General features: G+C 42.5%; 1 protein-coding gene across 8 annotated transcripts in view; it reads left to right on the top strand.

Moving 5' to 3' along the window:
* Window positions 1-19,607, top strand: part of LOC110491868 (agrin) — a 472,223-nt gene that overhangs the window by 433,884 nt on the left and 18,732 nt on the right. For 5 of the 8 annotated variants that reach the window (XM_090202606.1, XM_090202604.1, XM_090202602.1 and 2 more), the window contains 7 exons: window positions 979-1,069; window positions 3,031-3,195; window positions 3,927-4,038; window positions 8,651-8,662; window positions 11,994-12,110; window positions 15,146-15,329; window positions 15,653-15,740. In XM_090202606.1, coding sequence (XP_090058732.1) covers window positions 979-1,069; window positions 3,031-3,195; window positions 3,927-4,038; window positions 8,651-8,662; window positions 11,994-12,110; window positions 15,146-15,329; window positions 15,653-15,740 — 769 coding nt within the window. The remainder of the gene's footprint in view (window positions 1-978; window positions 1,070-3,030; window positions 3,196-3,926; window positions 4,039-8,650; window positions 8,663-11,993; window positions 12,111-15,145; window positions 15,330-15,652; window positions 15,741-19,607) is intronic. The other 3 variants (XM_036946761.2, XM_090202603.1, XM_036946764.2) reach the window with 1 other exon arrangement.

Here is a 19,607-nt window from a genome sequence, read left to right as displayed (position 1 = left end):
AATCAATTGGGGTGAACTGAAAATCATTGTGAGGGAAAGAGCATCTCACACTCTGAGGGCTTCAATTAAATCAATGAGATGACTAATGACATCAGTCCTCCCATGTTGATTAATGAAGAAGTCACTCAGCCTGAGTGTCTGGCCTACACAAGATCTGGATCACGTAACAGAACCATCATTCAGCCGAATATGCTTTAAGGGCTGTACTGGGAACAGTTAAAGACAGGTGGTGTCGCCAACCGCCTACTCGAAGGAAGCCCTTGGTAGACATAGTTATACTCACTAATACTAAGTACAAGAGTGTTTTTCCCTAGTACCCTGCTGCTGTCCCCAATTCAACTACATAGAGTTGCTTCGCTGGAACTCGTGTGAGATTTTAGATTCCAACTGTCCATCTCCCTTTATCGTGTCACTCACTTATCTGAGTCCCTGTACCTTATGGCAGAAACATAGCCAGTCTTTTAAACCATAAATGCAATTCTCCTCTCAAATGTGTGTGTGTGTGTGTGTGCATTCAGCTAAGGAAACCGAACTCTTCTCCTGATCCACTGTCTGAGTTCCGAGGTTGCTCTTTCCTTTCCTTACTATGACAGCTGCTTTGACGGCAGACTTCCTTGTTGTGTCTGCAGCAGTGCTCCTATTGTCCTCTCCGTCATTAGCCGTTTCCTACACAATGGCTAATTAGCTTTCTCATCTGCGTCTGCCTCCCCTCCCTGACTCAGTTAGCTAATCCCGACTAATTAGCAAAGAAAAGAGCCTCGCAGCCCCAAACTGTCTGTTTGTGTGTGTGTCGGTGTGGGTGAAGACTAGGCCACCATTGTTATCCAAAATGGACCGCCTGGGTGGGTAGCACTTACTTCAGCCAATGTGCCCCTGACAGACTGTATAAGCCTTCTTACTGTCATAAGCATGCATAGTGCTATCGTAAGGATGACATAATGTCTGTTGTAATGCATTCCATTTGTGTTTCATCTTCAGTGTCGGACAAGAAAGGGGCCTACATGCCGTTCTTTAGTGGTGACTCTTACCTGGAGCTGAAGGGATTGCACACCTATGGTCACAATCTCCAGTAAGTCAAATGCAAATTTCACTACACACAGACATACATATACTCACACACCTATACTCACACACACACTCCACGCATTACATGCACAACACCATATGTGTCCACAAAGACACCTTCACTGATATTTGAGTGTATTCTGGTCCTGTATCGTAAAGGCATATTGATCTCCAGGAGTAGGTACACAGGGAGCTGTAACTTGATGTAATGGAAGATAGATACTTAAAGCTGTGCCTCCAGCAGGACAGCCTTGTGATGAATTGAATATAATAAAATGGAACAGAACAGATCATTGTCCTGCTGCTTAGAAATAGTATTCCATAGAAATATAATTTATTAAATGTTTATGTTGTCCTCTATGGTGGGAATTATTTTCAGTCTTGTGTAGGTTACACAAAAGAACACACAACTACAGCTATCGTCACATACAACATTGTTACATTATGTAAAGACCAGATAGACATAACAGTAGACAGACAGGCATGGTAGACAAGTGTCACAATTGCAGATTTTAGAGAAACAACAAATGTCGGTACATATAAGTGTGTTATATCGGCAGAAAGCTTAAATTATTATTAATATAACTGCACTGTCCAATTTATAGTAGCTATTACTGTAAAAAAATGTAATTCTATTGTTTGAGGAGAGCTTCTAACAACAAAATACTTTTGTCACCGCGATAGGTTTGATAAATTCACCTCTGAAGGTGAAATGTGTACTTACATACTGAAATCTTGCTCTGATTTATCATCCAAAGGGTCCCAGAGATAACATGAAGTGTTGTTTTGTTAGATAAAATCATTTTTCATATCCTTAAAAGGTCCATATAGCATGCACGATCGATTTTGTATTTCCACTCGTTCGATTTGCAAAGAAAGGAATCTGTGAAAATTTCACCTTTTAATGTTATTTCAACCAGTCAAATCACATTCGTATGTATTCCTCAGAGATCCTAGAATGTAACCAGACTTCACAATATCATTAGGGGTGTAGTTTATCCTATACGAAAACCATATTTGGTCAGAAAGCGATACCTTCATGGCACTCCAATGACGCGGGTGGTCTTCACTTGAACAACTCTAACTTTGTCAAATAAGCACCAATCGGGGTCAAACAAAGCTAGCTAGATGGCCAATGAGCTAGGCTTTACGGGAGTATCCGGAAACCCTGTATCTGTTGTAAAATGTTGCTACTGACCTTGTACGACCGCATGCCTTTTCATTTTGGCCAAAAATGATAAGAATATTCAGAGTTATGAAAACTGGTTGTTTTGCAAATGTTGAACATAACATGTCTACTAATACTGGAAAAAGCTAAATTAAACTCCAAGTATACAGATGTGACTATATTCTTGCAGAAAAATTTAATATGAATGCAAATGTCTCCTTCACAATTTGCCCAAATGTACCTGGGTGACTTAACACTAAATGTTATGTCATTCACTCCTAATTCAAGTAATCCATCTGAGACTTTGCACATACACTGCTGCCATCTTGTGGACACCATTGGAATTACAAGCAGAGTGATGGCTGGAACTGGGATGTTTCTGTTGCATTTCAAAGATGGTGGTAGAAAAAAAGTTATTATTTTCTTTGTATTTTCTTCTACCAGATATGTTGTGTTTTATTCTCCTACATTCAATTTGCATTTCCACAAACTTCAAAAGTGTTTCCTTTCAAATGGTACCAAGAATATGCATATCCTTGCTTCAGGGCCTGAGCTACAGGCAGTTAGATTTGGTTATGTCATTTAGGCGAAAATTGAAAAAAAGGGGGCTATCCCTAAGTTGTAATACCAGGTCTGGCCTCCATTCGGCAATGGTGTTTGTTTACCATTGTTGTTGGTCTTCTGTCTGTTGTTTGGATACTGTTGTTTTTTACGTTTAGTCTGGCGCTTGTTTACTATTGTTGTATGTGTTTTTGTCTGTGCCTGGTTGTTTACTCATGTTTGTGTTTTGTCTGCAGCCAAAAGGTCAGCATAATGGTGGTGCTCATGGCCAACGAATCCAACGGCATGATATTCTACAATGGCCAGAAGACCGACGGCAAAGGGGACTTCATCTCCCTCTCCCTCAACGATGGCATCCTGGAGTTCCGCTACGACCTGGGCAAGGGCCCCGCCGTCATCAGGTGTGCACCACACTAGAACCCCATAGTGACTCTAGACTGAAACCCCATAGTGACTCTAGACTGAAACACCATACTGACTCTAGTCTGAAACCCCATAGTGACTCTAGACTGAAACCCCGTAGTGACTCTAATCTGAAACCCCATAGTCACTCTAGTCTGAAACCACATAGTGACTCTAGTCTGAAACCCCATACTGACTCTAGGTTGAAACCCCATAGTGACTCTAGTCTGAAACCTCATAGTGACTCTAGTCTGAAACCCCATCGTGACTCTAGTCTGAAACCCCATAGTGACTCTAGTCTGAAACCCCATAGTGACTCTAGTCTGAAACCCCATAGTGACTCTAGTCTGAAACCCCATAGTGACTCTAGTCTGAAACCCCATAGTGACTCTAGACTGAAACCCCATAGTGACTCTAGTCTGAAACCCTAGACTAATCTTCTAGCCCACAGCAACTAGTCCAGAACACCATAATGACTCTTAACTAGAACTCCTATAGCAACTCTAGTCTAGAACCCCGTAGCAACTCTAGTCTAGACACCTATTTATTTTAATTGTACCTTTATTTAACTAGGCAAGTCAGTTAAGAACTAATTCTTATTTTCAATGACGGCCCAGGAGTCCTCGTTAACTGGGTTATTGTTGTCTCTTGATTTTGGATTGTACTTGTGTGTGTTGCTTTGCGACGTCCCTGACCTCTTGGCTCGTTTGTGTCTGCTCCTCTCATGCAGGAGTAAAGATAAGATCAAGATGGGTGTGTGGAACACAGTGAATCTGGAGAGGGCCAGTCGCAAGGGAGAGATCAACATAAACGGAAAGGACCCAGTCAGGGGAGAGTCGCCGGTGAGACAGAGAGAGAGAGCTAGCATTCTAGGTTTATCATGATTTATGATTAGCCTAGCTATTAGCATGCAAGGCAAACTGAATGTGAATATACTCTGCATAGCTGCTAGCATAAAAGGCAATATCCAGCCTTGCTTATACTTAGCCTGCGCTACTGTGTGTGTGTGTGTACATGCGTGTCACTGTAGCACCACATCCTTGGTCATGCATACTAGAGGTTGACCGATTAGGATTTTTCAACGCCGATACCGATACAGATTATTGGAGAAAAGCCGATACCGATTAATCTGCCGATGTTTATTTATTTGTAATAATGACAATTACAACAATACTGAATGAAAACTTAATTTAACTTAATATAATACATCAAAATCTATTTAGCCTCAAGTAAATAATGAAACATGTTCAATTTGATTTAAATAATGCAAAAACAAAGTGTTGGAGAAGAAAGTAAAAGTGCAATATGTGCTATGTAAGAAAGCCAACGTTTCAGTTCCTTGCTCAGAACATGAGAACATATGAAAGCTGGTGGTTCCTTTTAACATGACTCTTCAATATTCCCAGGTAAGAAGTTTTAGGTTGTAGTTATTATAGGAATTATAGGACTATTTCCCTCTATACCATTTGTATTTCATTAACCTTTGACTATTGGATGTTCTTATAGGCACTTTAGTATTGCCAGTGTAACAATACAGCTTCTGTCCCTCTCCTCGCTCCTAACGGGCTCGAGCAAGGAACACAAAGACAACAGCTACCATCGAAGTAGCGTTACCCAAGCAGAGCAAAGGAAACAACTACTAGAAGGCTCAGAGTGAGTGACGCTATTTGAAACGCTATTAGCGCACGCTAACTAGCTAGCCATTTCACTTCCTTTACACCAGCCTCATCTCGGGAGTTGATAGGCTTGAAGTCATAAACAGCGCAATGCTTGACGAACAACGAAGAGCTGCTTCCAAAACGCACGGAAGTCCTGTTTGAATGAATGTTTACACGCCTGCTTCTGCCTACCACCACTCAGTTAGATACTTAGATGCTTGTATGCTCAGTCAGATTATATGCAACGCAGGACACACTAGATAATATCTAGTAATATCATCAACCATGTGTAGTTAACTAGTGATTATGATTGATTGTTTTTTTTACAAGATAAGTTTAATGCTAGCTAGCAACTTACCTTGGCTTACTGCATTTGCGTAACAGGCAGTCTCCTTGTGGAGTGCAACGAGAGAGAGCCAGGTCGTTATTGCGTTGGACTAGTTAACTGTAAGGTTGCAAGATTGGCTCCCCCGAGCTGACAAGGTGAAAATCTGTCGTTCTGCCCCTGAACAAGGCAGTTAACCCACTGTTCCTTGGCCGTCATTGAAAATAAGAATGTGTTCTTAACTGACTTGCCTAGTTAAATAAAGGTACAGTGCCTTGCGAAAGTATTCGGCCCCCTTGAACTTTGCGACCTTTTGCCACATTTCAGGCTTCAAACATAAAGATATAAAACTGTATTTGTTTGTGAAGAATCAACAACAAGTGGGACACAATCATGAAGTGGAACGACATTTATTGGATATTTCAAACTTTTTTAACAAATCAAAAACTGAAAAATTGGGCGTGCAAAATTATTCAGCCCCTTTACTTTCAGTGCAGCAAACTCTCTCCAGAAGTTCAGTGAGGATCTCTGAATGATCCAATGTTGACCTAAATGACTAATGATGATAAATACAATCCACCTGTGTGTAATCAAGTCTCCGTATAAATGCACCTGCACTGTGATAGTCTCAGAGGTCCGTTAAAAGCGCAGAGAGCATCATGAAGAACAAGGAACACACCAGGCAGGTCCGAGATACTGTTGTGAAGAAGTTTAAAGCCGGATTTGGATACAAAAATATTTCCCAAGCTTTAAACATCCCAAGGAGCACTGTGCAAGCGATAATATTGAAATGGAAGGAGTATCAGACCACTGCAAATCTACCAAGACCTGGCCGTCCCTCTAAACTTTCAGCTCATACAAGGAGAAGACTGATCAGAGATGCAGCCAAGAGGCCCATGATCACTCTGGATGAACTGCAGAGATCTACAGCTGAGGTGGGAGACTCTGTCCATAGGACAACAATCAGTCGTATATTGCACAAATCTGGCCTTTATGGAAGAGTGGCAAGAAGAAAGCCATTTCTTAAAGATATCCATAAAAAGTGTCGTTTAAAGTTTGCCACAAGCCACCTGGGAGACACACCAAACATGTGGAAGAAGGTGCTCTGGTCAGATGAAACCAAAATTGAACTTTTTGGCAACAATGCAAAACGTTATGTTTGGCGTAAAAGCAACACAGCTCATCACCCTGAACACACCATACCCACTGTCAAACATGGTGGTGGCAGCATCATGGTTTGGGCCTGCTTTTCTTCAGCAGGGACAGGGAAGATGGTTAAAATTGATGGGAAGATGGATGGAGCCAAATACAGGACCATTCTGGAAGAAAACCTGATGGAGTCTGCAAAAGACCTGAGACTGGGACGGAGATTTGTCTTCCAACAAGACAATGATCCAAAACATAAAGCAAAATCTACAATGGAATGGTTCAAAAATAAACATATCCAGGTGTTAGAATGGCCAAGTCAAAGTCCAGACCTGAATCCAATCGAGAATCTGTGGAAAGAACTGAAAACTGCTGTTCACAAATGCTCTCCATCCAACCTCACTGAGCTCGAGCTGTTTTGCAAGGAGGAATGGGAAAAAATTTCAGTCTCTCGATGTGCAAAACTGATAGAGACATACCCCAAGCGACTTACAGCTGTAATCGCAGCAAAAGGTGGCGCTACAAAGTATTAACTTAAGGGGGCTGAATAATTTTGCACGCCCAATTTTTCAGTTTTTGTTTTGTTAAAAAAGTTTGAAATATCCAATAAATGTCGTTCCACTTCATGATTGTGTCCCACTTGTTGTTGATTCTTCACAAAAATGTTCGAAGCTTGAAATGTGGCAAAAGGTCGCAAAGTTCAAGGGGGCCGAATACTTTCGCAAGGCACTGTATATAAAAAATATTTTAAAAAATCTGCAAATTGGCCCCCAAAAATACAGATTTCCGATTGTTATGAAAACTTGAAATCGGCCCTAATTAATCGGCCAATCCAATTAATCGGTCGACCTCTAATGCATACATGCCCTTATCAATGGAGCTGTTCAACTCAGTGCACTCTTTACTCCCAGAGTGCAATGATGATAACACACCAGAGCTGACTGTACAAAACGCTTACCTAGTTGCGGTCGTCCATAAGGACATACACGCTACCAGGGTTGTGTTTGAAAACACATTCCACTGTATTCTGATAGTTCGTCACGGTAAGAAATAGTACGCTGGAGACATAAAGGGCACGTTTGACAGGTGGTCTCTGAGTTGGAAATGTCTTATTTCCCTCCTTCTTAGAATCCTTTTTATCTGTCATCATTGCATCTACAGAAATGCCTACACAGAAGTATGATCTCGTTCTTATTTGTTGCAGTCACGAAAAACAACCTCTATGGCCTGAGTGGTATGCACCGATTAGTATGACTTTACTTATTCCTTTTAGCTTCTAGTGAAGCAAAGATCCCCCGATAGTGCAGCCCATTAATATGTACATGCAAGTTCTATTGTCACATGCACAAGTGCAGTTATTATCATTATTACATTAGTTTGACCCATGCTCTTAAACTCTAGGGAGGTAGATGTATAGATGGAGAGATGGGAAAAATAAATCATGATAATCAAGCAATAAACCAGGTACATAAGTGAGAGCAATCTAATAGCCAAGTACAGTATGTCTGCAAGTCATCCAATCATAGTAAAGAGTGTAATTTGTGATTAGGAACATGTACACTCCAAAGCCACCACCTCCAGAATGCATGCTGTCACTTTTTCTCTCTTTTCTTTTTGTCTTCCTGTCCTCCGTAAAGTAATTGTGTTTCCCTACTGCAAAGGAGGCAGAAAATCGTATTAAAAGACGAGAACAGGGAGCGGGTGAGAAGGATAGGGATGAGTGGAGGCTAGTGATGGAGGAGCTCAATGCATAGAGGCCCCATGCAGGATATAGTTGGCAGCTAATTTTCTCCTACTCCTGCATTTACATTGAAGATGGGAGCCAGGAAGTCCCACTGCACTCAGAGAACCTAGCATCTTTGATATAGATACCTTATATAAAGTTATTATATTATACCTGGGACAGGAATTTCTGTGATTCAGGACATCTAAAAACAGAATATTTCAGTAAAATCCAGAAGGAGATTTTAAAAAGACCAAATGTCCCGTCAAATCCATGCATGCTTTCGCACACAAACAGAAATAACACTGTCTGCATTGGCTGGCTATATGGTGGATCCAAATGATGAGCCACAGCTGCAACTTCCTTAAGCACAATTTTTGTTTCTCATTTATTTTCAGTGGCAGCCTTTCTGTCTTGTCCATGACCTTCAGGCTTCACAGTTTGTGTTGTGTTATGCGGTTTTATGTTGGTCCGGGGTGTGTATTTGAGTGTGTGTGTGTTGCCTGTTTCTCCACACACCAATGTCCATTGATAACCTTTTATGATAACCTTTTTCCCCTCCCGGTTTCTTTTCTCTTACTGTGTGCTGTCTGGAAACTAAGAAATCACGCAAGGTAATAAGACAAGTCCCATCCACCTCCTTTGACATATTTCATATCTCCACTTTCAGCTCCAATTTCAGTTCGCCACTTCTCATCCCCATGCTCCACCATACGACAGTTACTAGACTATAGAACTGACAGGGGAGAAGGGTCAGTATTTAGTACTACCATCTCACACACTGTACCAAAGTAGAGACATTTGTTAAAGAAGTAGGTTTGGCTTTCAAATCAGACCATCTGCTGTGGAGGCGGAAGGAGGGGGTGAGGGAGGCAGTTATCTTTCTGACCGCCATTGTGCCTCGCAACAATGAAACTTCTTTAAGGCCCTTTCTCACTAAGTCCGTTATTTTCGTCTGAATTATAAGACAATGTCTTGTTTATGACACCGTGCTGCCGCAATCCGTCACTTATTTATTCGGAACAGGTTCTATTTTTGTGTCTTTTCACATGTTAAAATAAGCTGTTGACCAAAAGTGATTGTTATCTGGGACAGTGCAGGCGGCTCACTGACAGGTCTGTGGGTTCATTGTGTGAATTAAAGAATTCATTCATTAATTTCTCTCGGCCTGGTTTTTACATTTGCAATGCTTCAGTGGAGCACGGTGTCGTTTTAGCCAAATTGCTACACATCGCTCTCGCCATTCAAACTTCCCCACCAGTTCTATGCCAACGATTTAGCCAATTTTCTAGACATTCAGCAAGCAAGGGGATCGATCAATGCTTCTCTCCTTGAATAGACCTAGGCCTATAAGTACATGTTTTGTTGTTGCTTGAAATACATTTCAAACTGTATCGTTGGTCAGTATCTAAATATAGAGGCTACTCATTCAAGAGCTAGAGAGAAGGGGGAAGAGAGTTGCCAGTGGCGTTGCCAGTGGAGATGTGTGAATTGCGTGAGGAGTGAAGAAGGAGATGTGCAAGTTAAGTTAGTTAATATATGAATGCATAATTTGTATAGCCTACACATTAGGCAATGTATTATATGCCTGCTAAAGTGAATCTAGGCGACCATCTGCCAGACTTGATCTTTTTCAATAAGTGGTTGCACAGATTTAACATAACCACCCGTTGCTTCACAAAAATGTATCAACGGGTGATCGTTAGGCTATGGATAAGTTGTGTGCATGTGTTTCTATTTTCTAATGGTTGTCAATTACATCTTCATATACCCTAAATCACAGTTGTCTCTCTGTCTCCCCCTTAAAACGTTCCTCTTCAATTTACGTGATAGGCTACATTGATTTAGCATTATCTTATAGACTCGTTTTTGATATCCTACAGAAGTGATTTGAAGCTAAGGCAAGGTTATTGCAGTAAAACGTTTTTGGGAAAGGAGAAACGTGATTTGCTTATGTCTGAGTGAGATGCGCTTCAGGCGGCCTTGATTGATGGGTCCTTTTAGGTGGCTGTGCGTGTATGAGTTCGCTAATTTTCTATGTCCATTCAGAAAGTTTCCTAAAATAGGCTTAGCCTGTCTAGGCTTAATCTCTTTAATCCAAACAGAAATAACTTAAGTCAGCAAGTGTCATGATGTACAGCATATGTGCGAGGAACGACGACAGGTTATAGTTTTGCATCTCCTCCACTTATTGAATGATTGAATGAAACGTAGCCATTCTCCATTCATGATTAATCCTATAAAATGAATAGCATATCCTAATATTTTCAGTAGCATATTATTTTTCCAATAGCCTACTATATGATTTGCTTCTCATTAAATGTCTCTCTAGCCACTTTGAACAAGGAATTGCCTTTGAGAATGACCTCAGCAGCGTTGGTGATGTTATGCAAATTCTTCGGACTTGTTGTGAATGGTTTAGTGCATCAAAATCGGAATCTGTGTTTTGGGGAATTGGGATGAAAAGATCGCAACGCAGTTGATGAGAAAAGGCTGCGTGGGCAGAGATATCGTGTGGCAGTCGAGAGTGAGAAGAAGATCAAGGAGAGAAGAATGAGAGTGAGGTGCCAAGCTGGGCTGTTCTTTTGTCATCAACATTCTCTTCTCGAAAGAGAAACAAAACGTTCTACATCATCAACTCACTTACTCAATCACTCAAACATAACAGCACTGGCATTACCAACAACACCCATGCCATTAGATATACTGGTCTGTTACCAGAGTTAGAGTATATCATTCCAATTCTCCCCTATTCAGGAATCTAATATGACCTTTCAATTTGACAGAAGCCATGTTTATTATATGATGGCCAAAGTACAACTTCATAATAATGGACTGGATGTATATATCCAAATCGTTTTACAATGTAACTGAGCGAATTGCATGTCAACTTGTATCGAATACAGGTTGAGTTGATCCCAACCCGCTACTCTTCACTTGAGCATTGCCTTCAGCTAAAGTGGGCACTTAGTCCTTCCCACAAGAGGCATGCATAGCTGGACTGTAGGTGACCCACCTGACTGGGCTCTTGGAGCCCACTCCAGGTGCACCACACAGCCGTGGGGTTAGCGAAGCCCCACTGGCCTCCACACTCCAGCTCCCATCTCAAATAGAAGCACAATCCCATGCCGGCTCTCAAACACAGCCCATGTTTACTTGGCAACTTCCATCATTTTTACACCAATAACCTCATATTTTCCCTCTGGTAATTACTGGCCTACATAAAAAGAAATATCCGCAATTCCTCCCGAAGAGGGGGCCTGTACTTTCTCTTTCGTAATTGAAGCCAAGTCCCCTGCGGGTTGCTGGATGAACCTGATTTCATGGTCCTCCAACACACAAATTAACGGCCAATTATAGGCTGCTGCTCGCTCGGCGCCGGAAAGGTCTTCAGTACAATCACTCATTCATTAGAGAGACATTCATAAAAATAACGGCATCCATATCGTCTCTCCAGCCGCACCAGCTGACTTTCTATTGTAGCCCTTTTCTTGTGTTTTGTACCAGATAACAAATAATTTACTGCTTGGAGAGTTGCACAGAAATCAAATACACGTATTTTATCAAGTGTATTGATGTGGAAAAGGAGGTAGCACAGTTAGTGAATTGTCCTGCATGCACTATATAGATATATCTTTCAAAGGATAAATATTTTTTCGCTGGGACAGCTATTAGTCTCATTGTGCTACTGTATGGATCAAAAACTAAAAAAACGAGTCTCATTTGAATCAAAACAGAATCGATTGATCAGGTGTGGTTATAGTCCCTGTGGTAGGGTTCTAGACCACGTGGTAGGGTTCTAGTCCTTGTTATATGGTTCTAGTCTCTGTTATGGTAGGGTTCTAGTCTAGTAGGGTTCTAGTCCTTGTGGTAGGGTTTTAGTACCTGTGGTAGGGTTCCATACCCTGTTATTATAGGGTTCTAACACTTGTGTCCTATCTCCAGAACCAACACACCGCTCTCAACCTGAAGGAGTCTCTGTTCGTGGGTGGTGCTCCTGATTTCAGCCGGCAAGCGAGAGCCGCCTCGCTCAAAGATGGCTTCAAGGGGGCCATTCAGAAGGTGAGTATCCTCTCCCCACACACACTATTCACACAAAAGCAGATATTTTTTTGCCAGACACCCTGTTCAAAAGGTTATGCAAAAGTTCCTATACATTTTACCAATTATCAACAACTATAAATGATTTCATTTAAAATAGGTAGGTTTTTGACGTCTTTTAACTGTGACACAATGTTGAATCCACCTCAGACATGGATACATATATTTTAACAAAATTTAGTGATGGACAATAACTATCTGCCTAAACATGATGACCTTTACAGTGACCCCAGCTATTGTAAGGTCCGCTGTGTTGAACTGAACTGACACAGTTCCGCAGAACGAAATACAACACAGTAAAATCTGAATCTACACTAACGTTCAAAAGTTTGGGGTCACTTAGAAATGTCCTTGTTTTTGAAAGAAAAGCAACTTTTTTTGTATATTAAAATAACATCAAATTGAAATACAGTGTAGACATTGTTGTAAATTACTATTGTAGCTAGAAATGGCAGATTTTTAATGGAATATCTATATAGGCGTACAGAGGTCCATTATCAGCAGCTATCACTCCTGTGTTCCAATGGCACGTTGTGTAAGCTAATCCAAGTTTATCATTTTAAAAGGCTAATTGATCATTAGAAATCCCCTTTGCAATTATGTTAGCACAGCTGAAAACTGTTGTCCTGATTTAAGAAGCAATATAACTGGCCTTCTTTAGACTAGTTGAGTATCTGGAGCATCAGCATTTGTGGGTTCGATTACAGCCTCAAAATGGCCAGAAACAAAGAATTTTCTTCTGAAACTTGTCAGTCTATTCTTGTTCTGAGAAATGAAGGCTATTCCATGCGAAAAATTGTCAAGAAACTGAAGATCTCGTACAATGCTGTGTACTACTCCCTTCACAGAACAGTGCAAACTGGCACTAACCAGAATAGAAATAGGAGTGGGAGGCCCCGGTGCACAACAAGTACATTAGTGTCTAGTTTGAGAAACAGATGCCTCACAAGTCCTCAACTGGCAGCTTCATTAAACAGTACCTGCAAAACACCAGTCTCAATGTCAACAGTGAAGAGGCAATTCCGGGATGCTGGCCTTCTAGGCAGAGTTCCTCTGTCCAGTGTGTGTGTGTTCTTTTGCCCTTCTTAATCTTTTCTTTTTATTGGCCAATCTGGCTTTTTCTTTGCAACTCTGCCTAGAAGGCCAGCATCCCGGAGTCGCCTCTTCACTGTTGACGTTGAGACTGGTGTTCTTGAAATGTGCAGATTGACTGACCTGCATGTCTTAAAGTAATGATGGACTGTCATTTCTCTTTGCTTATTTGAGCTGTTCTTGCCATAATATGGACTTGGTCTTTTACCAAATAGGGGTATCTTCTGTATACCCCCTACCTTGTCACAACACAACTGATTGGCTCAAATGCATTAAGAAGGAAAAAATTCAGACAAATTAACTTTTAACAAGTTTTTAGCCATTTTTGCACATTTATAATACAACTGAAATACCTTATTTACATAAACAATTCAGACCCTTTGCTATGAGACTCGAAATGGAGCGCAGGTGCATCCTGTTTCATTTATCATCCTTGAGATGTTTCTCCAACTTGATTGGAGTCCAACTGTGGTACATTCAATTGGTTGGACATAGAAAGGCACACACCTGTCTATTTAAGGTCACACCATTGACAGTGCATGCCAGAACAAAAACCAAGCCGTGAGGTCGAAGGAATTGTCCGTAAAGCTCCGAGACAGGATTGTGTTGAGGCACAGATCTGGGGAAGGGCACCAAAAGATGTCTGCAGCATTGAAGGTCCCCAAGAACACAGTGGCCGCCGTCATTCTTAAATGGAAGAAGATTGGAACCACCAAGACTCTTCCTAGAGCTAGTCCCCCATTCAACCTGAGCAATCGTTCGAGAAGGGCCTTGGTCAGGGAGTTGACCAAGAAACCGATGTTCACTGAAACCTTTCAGAAGAACAACCATCTCTGCACCACTCCACCAATCAGGCCTTTATAGTAGAGTTGCCAGATGGAAGCCACTACTCAGTAAAATGCACATGACAGCCCGCTTGGAGTTTACCAAAAGGCACCTAAAGACTCCCATAGCATGGGAAACAAGATTATCTGGTCTGATGAAACCCAGATTAAACTCTTTGGCTGGAATGCAAAGCATCACGTTTGGAGGTCATTACCTGACCAATACCATCCAAACAGTGAAGCATGGTGGTGGCAGAATCATGCAGTGGGGATGTTTTTCCATGGCAGGGAGAGGGAGACTAGTCACGATCGAGGGAAAGATGAACAGATCAAAGTACAGAGAGATCCTTAATGGAAACCTACTCCAGACCTCTCAGGACTTCAGATTGGGGTGAAGGTTCACCTTCCAACAGGACAACAACGCTAAGCACACAGCCAAGACAACGTAGGAGTGGCTTCGGCACAAGTCTGAATGTCCTTCAGTGGCGCAGCCAGAGCCAGGACTTGAGACCTGAAAATAGCTGTGCAGCGACGCTCCCCATCCAACCTGACAGAGCTTGACAAGATCTGCAGAGAAGAGTGTGAGAAACCCCAAGAAGACTTGAGGCTGTAATTGCTGCCAAAGGTGCTTCATCAAAGTACTGAGTAAAAGGTCTGAGTACTTCCGCTTCTTATTTTTAATACATTTGCTAAAAAATAAACTGTTTTTGCTTTATCATTATGGGGTATTGTGTGTAGATTCATGAGTAGGGGAAAACAATGTAATCAATTTTAGAATAAGGCTGTAACATAACAAAATGTGGAAAAAGTCCAGGGGTCTGAATACTTTCCGAATGCACTGTATGTCAGATGTATCTTCGATGTAAATTATTTGGCTAGGATACCAAGATAGTCCTGACCATATCACTTGACCAGGAAAGACTCTGAACCCTAGTTTTAGCCTTTAGGGCCGAGAGGATTTCCAGGTCAGGTAGGTCATGTGGTCAGGAAAAACTCAGTATGTCATGTATGTCCTATGTAGGCTACACACTGCACTATGACAGGTTTAAGTCCCCTCTCCTCCTCTCTATCCCGCCTCAGATCACCCTGATGGGCACTCCCATCCTGCGGCAGGAGAACGCATTGCACTCCAGTGACGTGGCAATGTTTAAGGGCCACCCGTGCAGCCGGTATCCCTGCCACAACGGGGGTCTCTGCAACCCCATGCTTGAGAGCTACGAGTGTGTGTGCCCCCACGGCTTCACGGGCACAGCCTGTCAGAACAGTGAGTGAACAAAGATCCTGAATTCAACGTTTCTGTTGGTGTAGTGTTGATGTCACGCTAGTCTTAAAATGTTTCCATTTGAAGGTTAGCGTAACCCCTCTGTTTCATCATTCTCAGCAGTTTGCACACGTTAACACACACGAACAACACACGTGTACTTTACCAAATACATTCACTTTGGCCGTGTGCCCTACTGTTCCTTTTACTTTAATTAGAACCATCCCCATTCATCACCATCCACTGCCTTGACTCCGATTAAAGGAGCCATGTTTCCTATTGATTCATGTGATCTCATCCAATGTTCCTCCTCCTCTTCCTCGCAGCCATCTTGGAGAAGTCGGCCGGGGAGTCAGAGTCCATTGTTTTTGATGGCCGGACTTTTATCGAGTACCACAACGCCGTCACCAAGAGGTAATCTAATCAAATCAATCAAATTCTATTGGTCACATACACGTGGCTAGCAGATGTTATTGGTCACATACACGTGGTTAGGAGATGTTATTGCGAGGGTAGCAAAATGCTTGTGCTTCCAGTTCCGACAGTGCAGCAATATCTAACATGCAATCTAACTCCACAACAATACCTAACACACACAAATCTAAATAAAGGAATGGAATAAGAATGTATAAATATATGGATGAGCAATGTCAGAGCGGCATAGGCTAAGATACAGTAGATAATATAGAATACAGTATATACAGTGGGGAGAACAAGTATTTGATACACTGCCGATTTTGCAGGTTTTCCCACTTACAAAGCATGTAGAGGTCTGTAAATCCAGAAAATCACATTGTATGATTTTTAAGTAATTAATTTGCATTTTATTGCATGACATAATTATTTGATACATCAGAAAATCAGAACTTAATATTTGGTACAGAAACCTTTGTTTGCAATTACAGAGATCATACGTTTCCTGTAGTTCTTGACCAGGTTTGCACACACTGCAGCAGGGATTTTGGCCCACTCCTCCATACAGACCTTCTCCAGATCCTTCAGGTTTCAGGGCTGTCGCTGGGCAATACGGACTTTCAGCTCCCTCCAAAGATTTTCTATTGGGTTCAGGTCTCGAGACTGGCTAGGCCACTCCAGGACCTTGAGATGCTTCTTACGGAGCCACTTCTTAGTTGCCCTGGCTGTGTGTTTCGGGTCGTTGTCATGCTGGAAGACCCAGCCACGACCCATCTTCAATGCTCTTACTGAGGGAAGGAGGTTGTTGGCCAAGATCTCGCGATACATGGCCCCATCCACCCCCCCCCCCCCTCAATACGGTGCAGTTGTCCTGTCCCCTTTGCAGAAAAGCATCCCCAAAGAATGATGTTTCCACCTCCATGCTTCACGGTTGGGATGGTGATCTTGGGGTTGTACTCATCCTTCTTCCTCCAAACACAGCGAGTGGAGTTTAGACCAAAAAGCTCTATTTTTGTCTCATCAGACCACATGACCTTCTCCCATTCCTCCTCTGGATCATCCAGATGGTCATTGGCAAACTTCAGACGGGCCTGGACATGCGCTGGCTTGAGCAGGGGGACCTTGCGTGCACTGCATGATTTTAATCCATGACGGCGTAGTGTGTTACTAATGGTTTTCCTTGAGACTGTGGTCCCAGCTCTCTTCAGGTCATTGACCAGGTCCTGCCGTGTAGTTCTGGGCTGATCCCTCACCTTCCTCATGATCATTGATGCCCCACGAGGTGAGATTTTGCATGGAGCTCCAGACCGAGGGTGATTGACCGTCATTTCTCATTTCTTCAGCCTCCTGAGGTGGAAGAGGTGCTGTTGTGCCTTCACCCACACTATCTGTGTGGGTGGACCATTTCAGTTTGTCTGTGATGTGTACACCAAGGAACTTTCCACCTGTTCCACTGCTGTCCTGTCGATATTTATAGGGGGCTCCCTCTGCTGATTCCTTTGTTTTGTTGACGCTAAGTGAGAGATTGTTTTCCTGACACCCCCGCGAGAGCCCTCACCTCCTCCCTGTAGCCTGTCTTGTCATTGTTGGTAATCAAGCCTAACACTGTTGGGTCGTCTGCAAACTTGATGATTGAGTTGGAGGCATGCATTGGTCACGCAGTTATGGGTGAACAGGAAGTACAGGAGGGGGCTGAGCATACACCCTTTTGGGGACCCAGTGTTGAGGATCAGCAAAGTGGAGATGTTGTTTCCTACCTTCACCACCTGGGTGGCCCTTCAGGAAGACCAGGACCCGATTGCACAGGGTGGAGTTGGCCGATGGGAATGGCCGATTAATTAGGGCCGATTTAAAGTTTTCATAACAATCGGTAATCGGCATTATGGGCGATTATATTGCAATCCACGAGGAGGCTGTGTGGCAGGCTGACCAGCTGTTACGTGAGTGCAGGCAGTGAGGAGCCATGGTAAATTGCTAGCTAGCATTAAACTTATCTTATAAAAAACAATCTTGACATAATCACTAGTTAACTACACATGGTTGATGATATTATTAGTTTAACTAGCTTGTCCTGCGTTGCAATCAATGCGGTGCCTGAAATTGTCACTTCTCTTGCGTTCAGTGTAAGCAGACTCAGGGTATATGCAGCAGTTTAGGGCACCTGGCTCGTTTCGAACTGTGTGAAGACCATTTCTTACTAACAAAGGCCGTAATTAATTTGCCAGAATTGTACATAATTATGACATAACATTAATGGTTGTGCAATGTAACAGCAATATTTATACTTAGGGTTGCCACCCGTTAGATAAAATACGCAACGGTTCCGTATTTCACTGAAATAATAAACGCTTTGTTTTCTAAATTATAGTTTCCAGATTTGGCCATATTAATGACCTAAGGCTCGTATTTCTGTGTGTTTATTATATTATAATTTAATCTATGATTTGATTTTTGATAGAGCAGTCTGACTGAGCGGTGGTAGGCAGCAGCATGCTCGTAAGCATTCATTCAAACAGCACTGTCCTGCGTTTGCCAGCAGCTCTTCGCAATGCTTGAAGCACAGCGCTGTTTATGACTTCAAGCCTATCAACTCCCGAGATTAGGTTGGCAGTGCCTAAAAGAACATCCAATAGTCAAAGGTCTATGAAGTACAAATGGTATAGAGAGAAATAGTCCTATAATAACTACAACTTCTTACCTGGGAATATTGAAGACTCATGTTAAAAGGAACCACCAGCTTTCATATGTTCTCATGTTCTGAGCAAGGAATTTAAACATTAGCTTTTTACATGGCACATTTACTTTCTTCTCCAACACTTTGTTTTTGCATTATTTAAACCATATGTTTCATTATTTATTTGAGACTAAATTGATTTTATTTATGTACCCTTTTTTCTCCCCAATTTCATGGTATCCAATTGTTGTAGTAGCTACTATCTTGTCTCATTGCTACAACTCCCGTACGGGCTCGGGAGAGACGAAGGTTGAAAGTCATGCGTCCTCCGATACACAACCCAACCAGCCGTACTGCTTCTTAACACAGCGCGCATCCAACCCGGAAGCCAGCCGCACCAATGTGTCGGAGGCTACACCGTGCCCCTGGCAACCTTGGCTAGCGCGCACTGCGCCTGGCCCGCCACAGGAGTCGCTGGTGCGCGATGAGACAAGGAGATCCCTACCGACCAATCCCTCCCTAACCCGGACGACGCTAGGCCAATTGTGCGTCGCCCCACGGACCTCCCGGTCGCGGCCGGTTACGACAGAGCCTGGGCGCGAACCCAGGGACTCTGATAGTACAGCGCCCTTAACCACTGCGCCACCCGGGAGGCCCCTATTTATGTATTATATTAAGTTAAAATAAAGTGTTCATTGTTCATTCAGTGTTGTTGCAATTGTCATTATTACAAATATATTTACAAAAATCGGCCGATTTATCGATTTCGGCTTTTTTTTGGTCCTCCAATAATCGGTATCGGCGTTGAAAAATCATAATCGGTCGACCTCTAGTTGAGACCCAGAGCCTCAAGCTTAATGATGAGCTTGGAGGGTACTATGGTGTTGAATGCTGAGCTATAGTCAATGAACAGCATTCTAACATAGGTATTCCTCTTGTCCAGATGGGATAGGGCAGGGTGATCACGATTGCGTCGTCTGTGGACCTATTGAGGCGGTAAGCAAATTGGAGTGGGTCTAGGGTGTCAGGTAGGGTGGAGGTGATATGATCCTTGACTAGTCTCTCAAAGCACTTCATGATGACAGAAGTGAGTGCTACGGGGCGATAGTCATTTAGTTAAGGTTTAATTGGTTTAAGTGAATTGGTCTCCCAGGCTAACCGGTAGTAGAGAAATGGTTAATGGCCCCCCATTC

The sequence above is a fragment of the Oncorhynchus mykiss genome, chromosome 16 (assembly GCF_057628025.1).
Source record: "Oncorhynchus mykiss isolate SJ-2025 chromosome 16, ASM5762802v1, whole genome shotgun sequence".
NCBI classification, from domain to species: Eukaryota; Metazoa; Chordata; class Actinopteri; order Salmoniformes; family Salmonidae; genus Oncorhynchus; species Oncorhynchus mykiss.
This window is presented reverse-complemented; position numbering and strand designations above follow the sequence as displayed.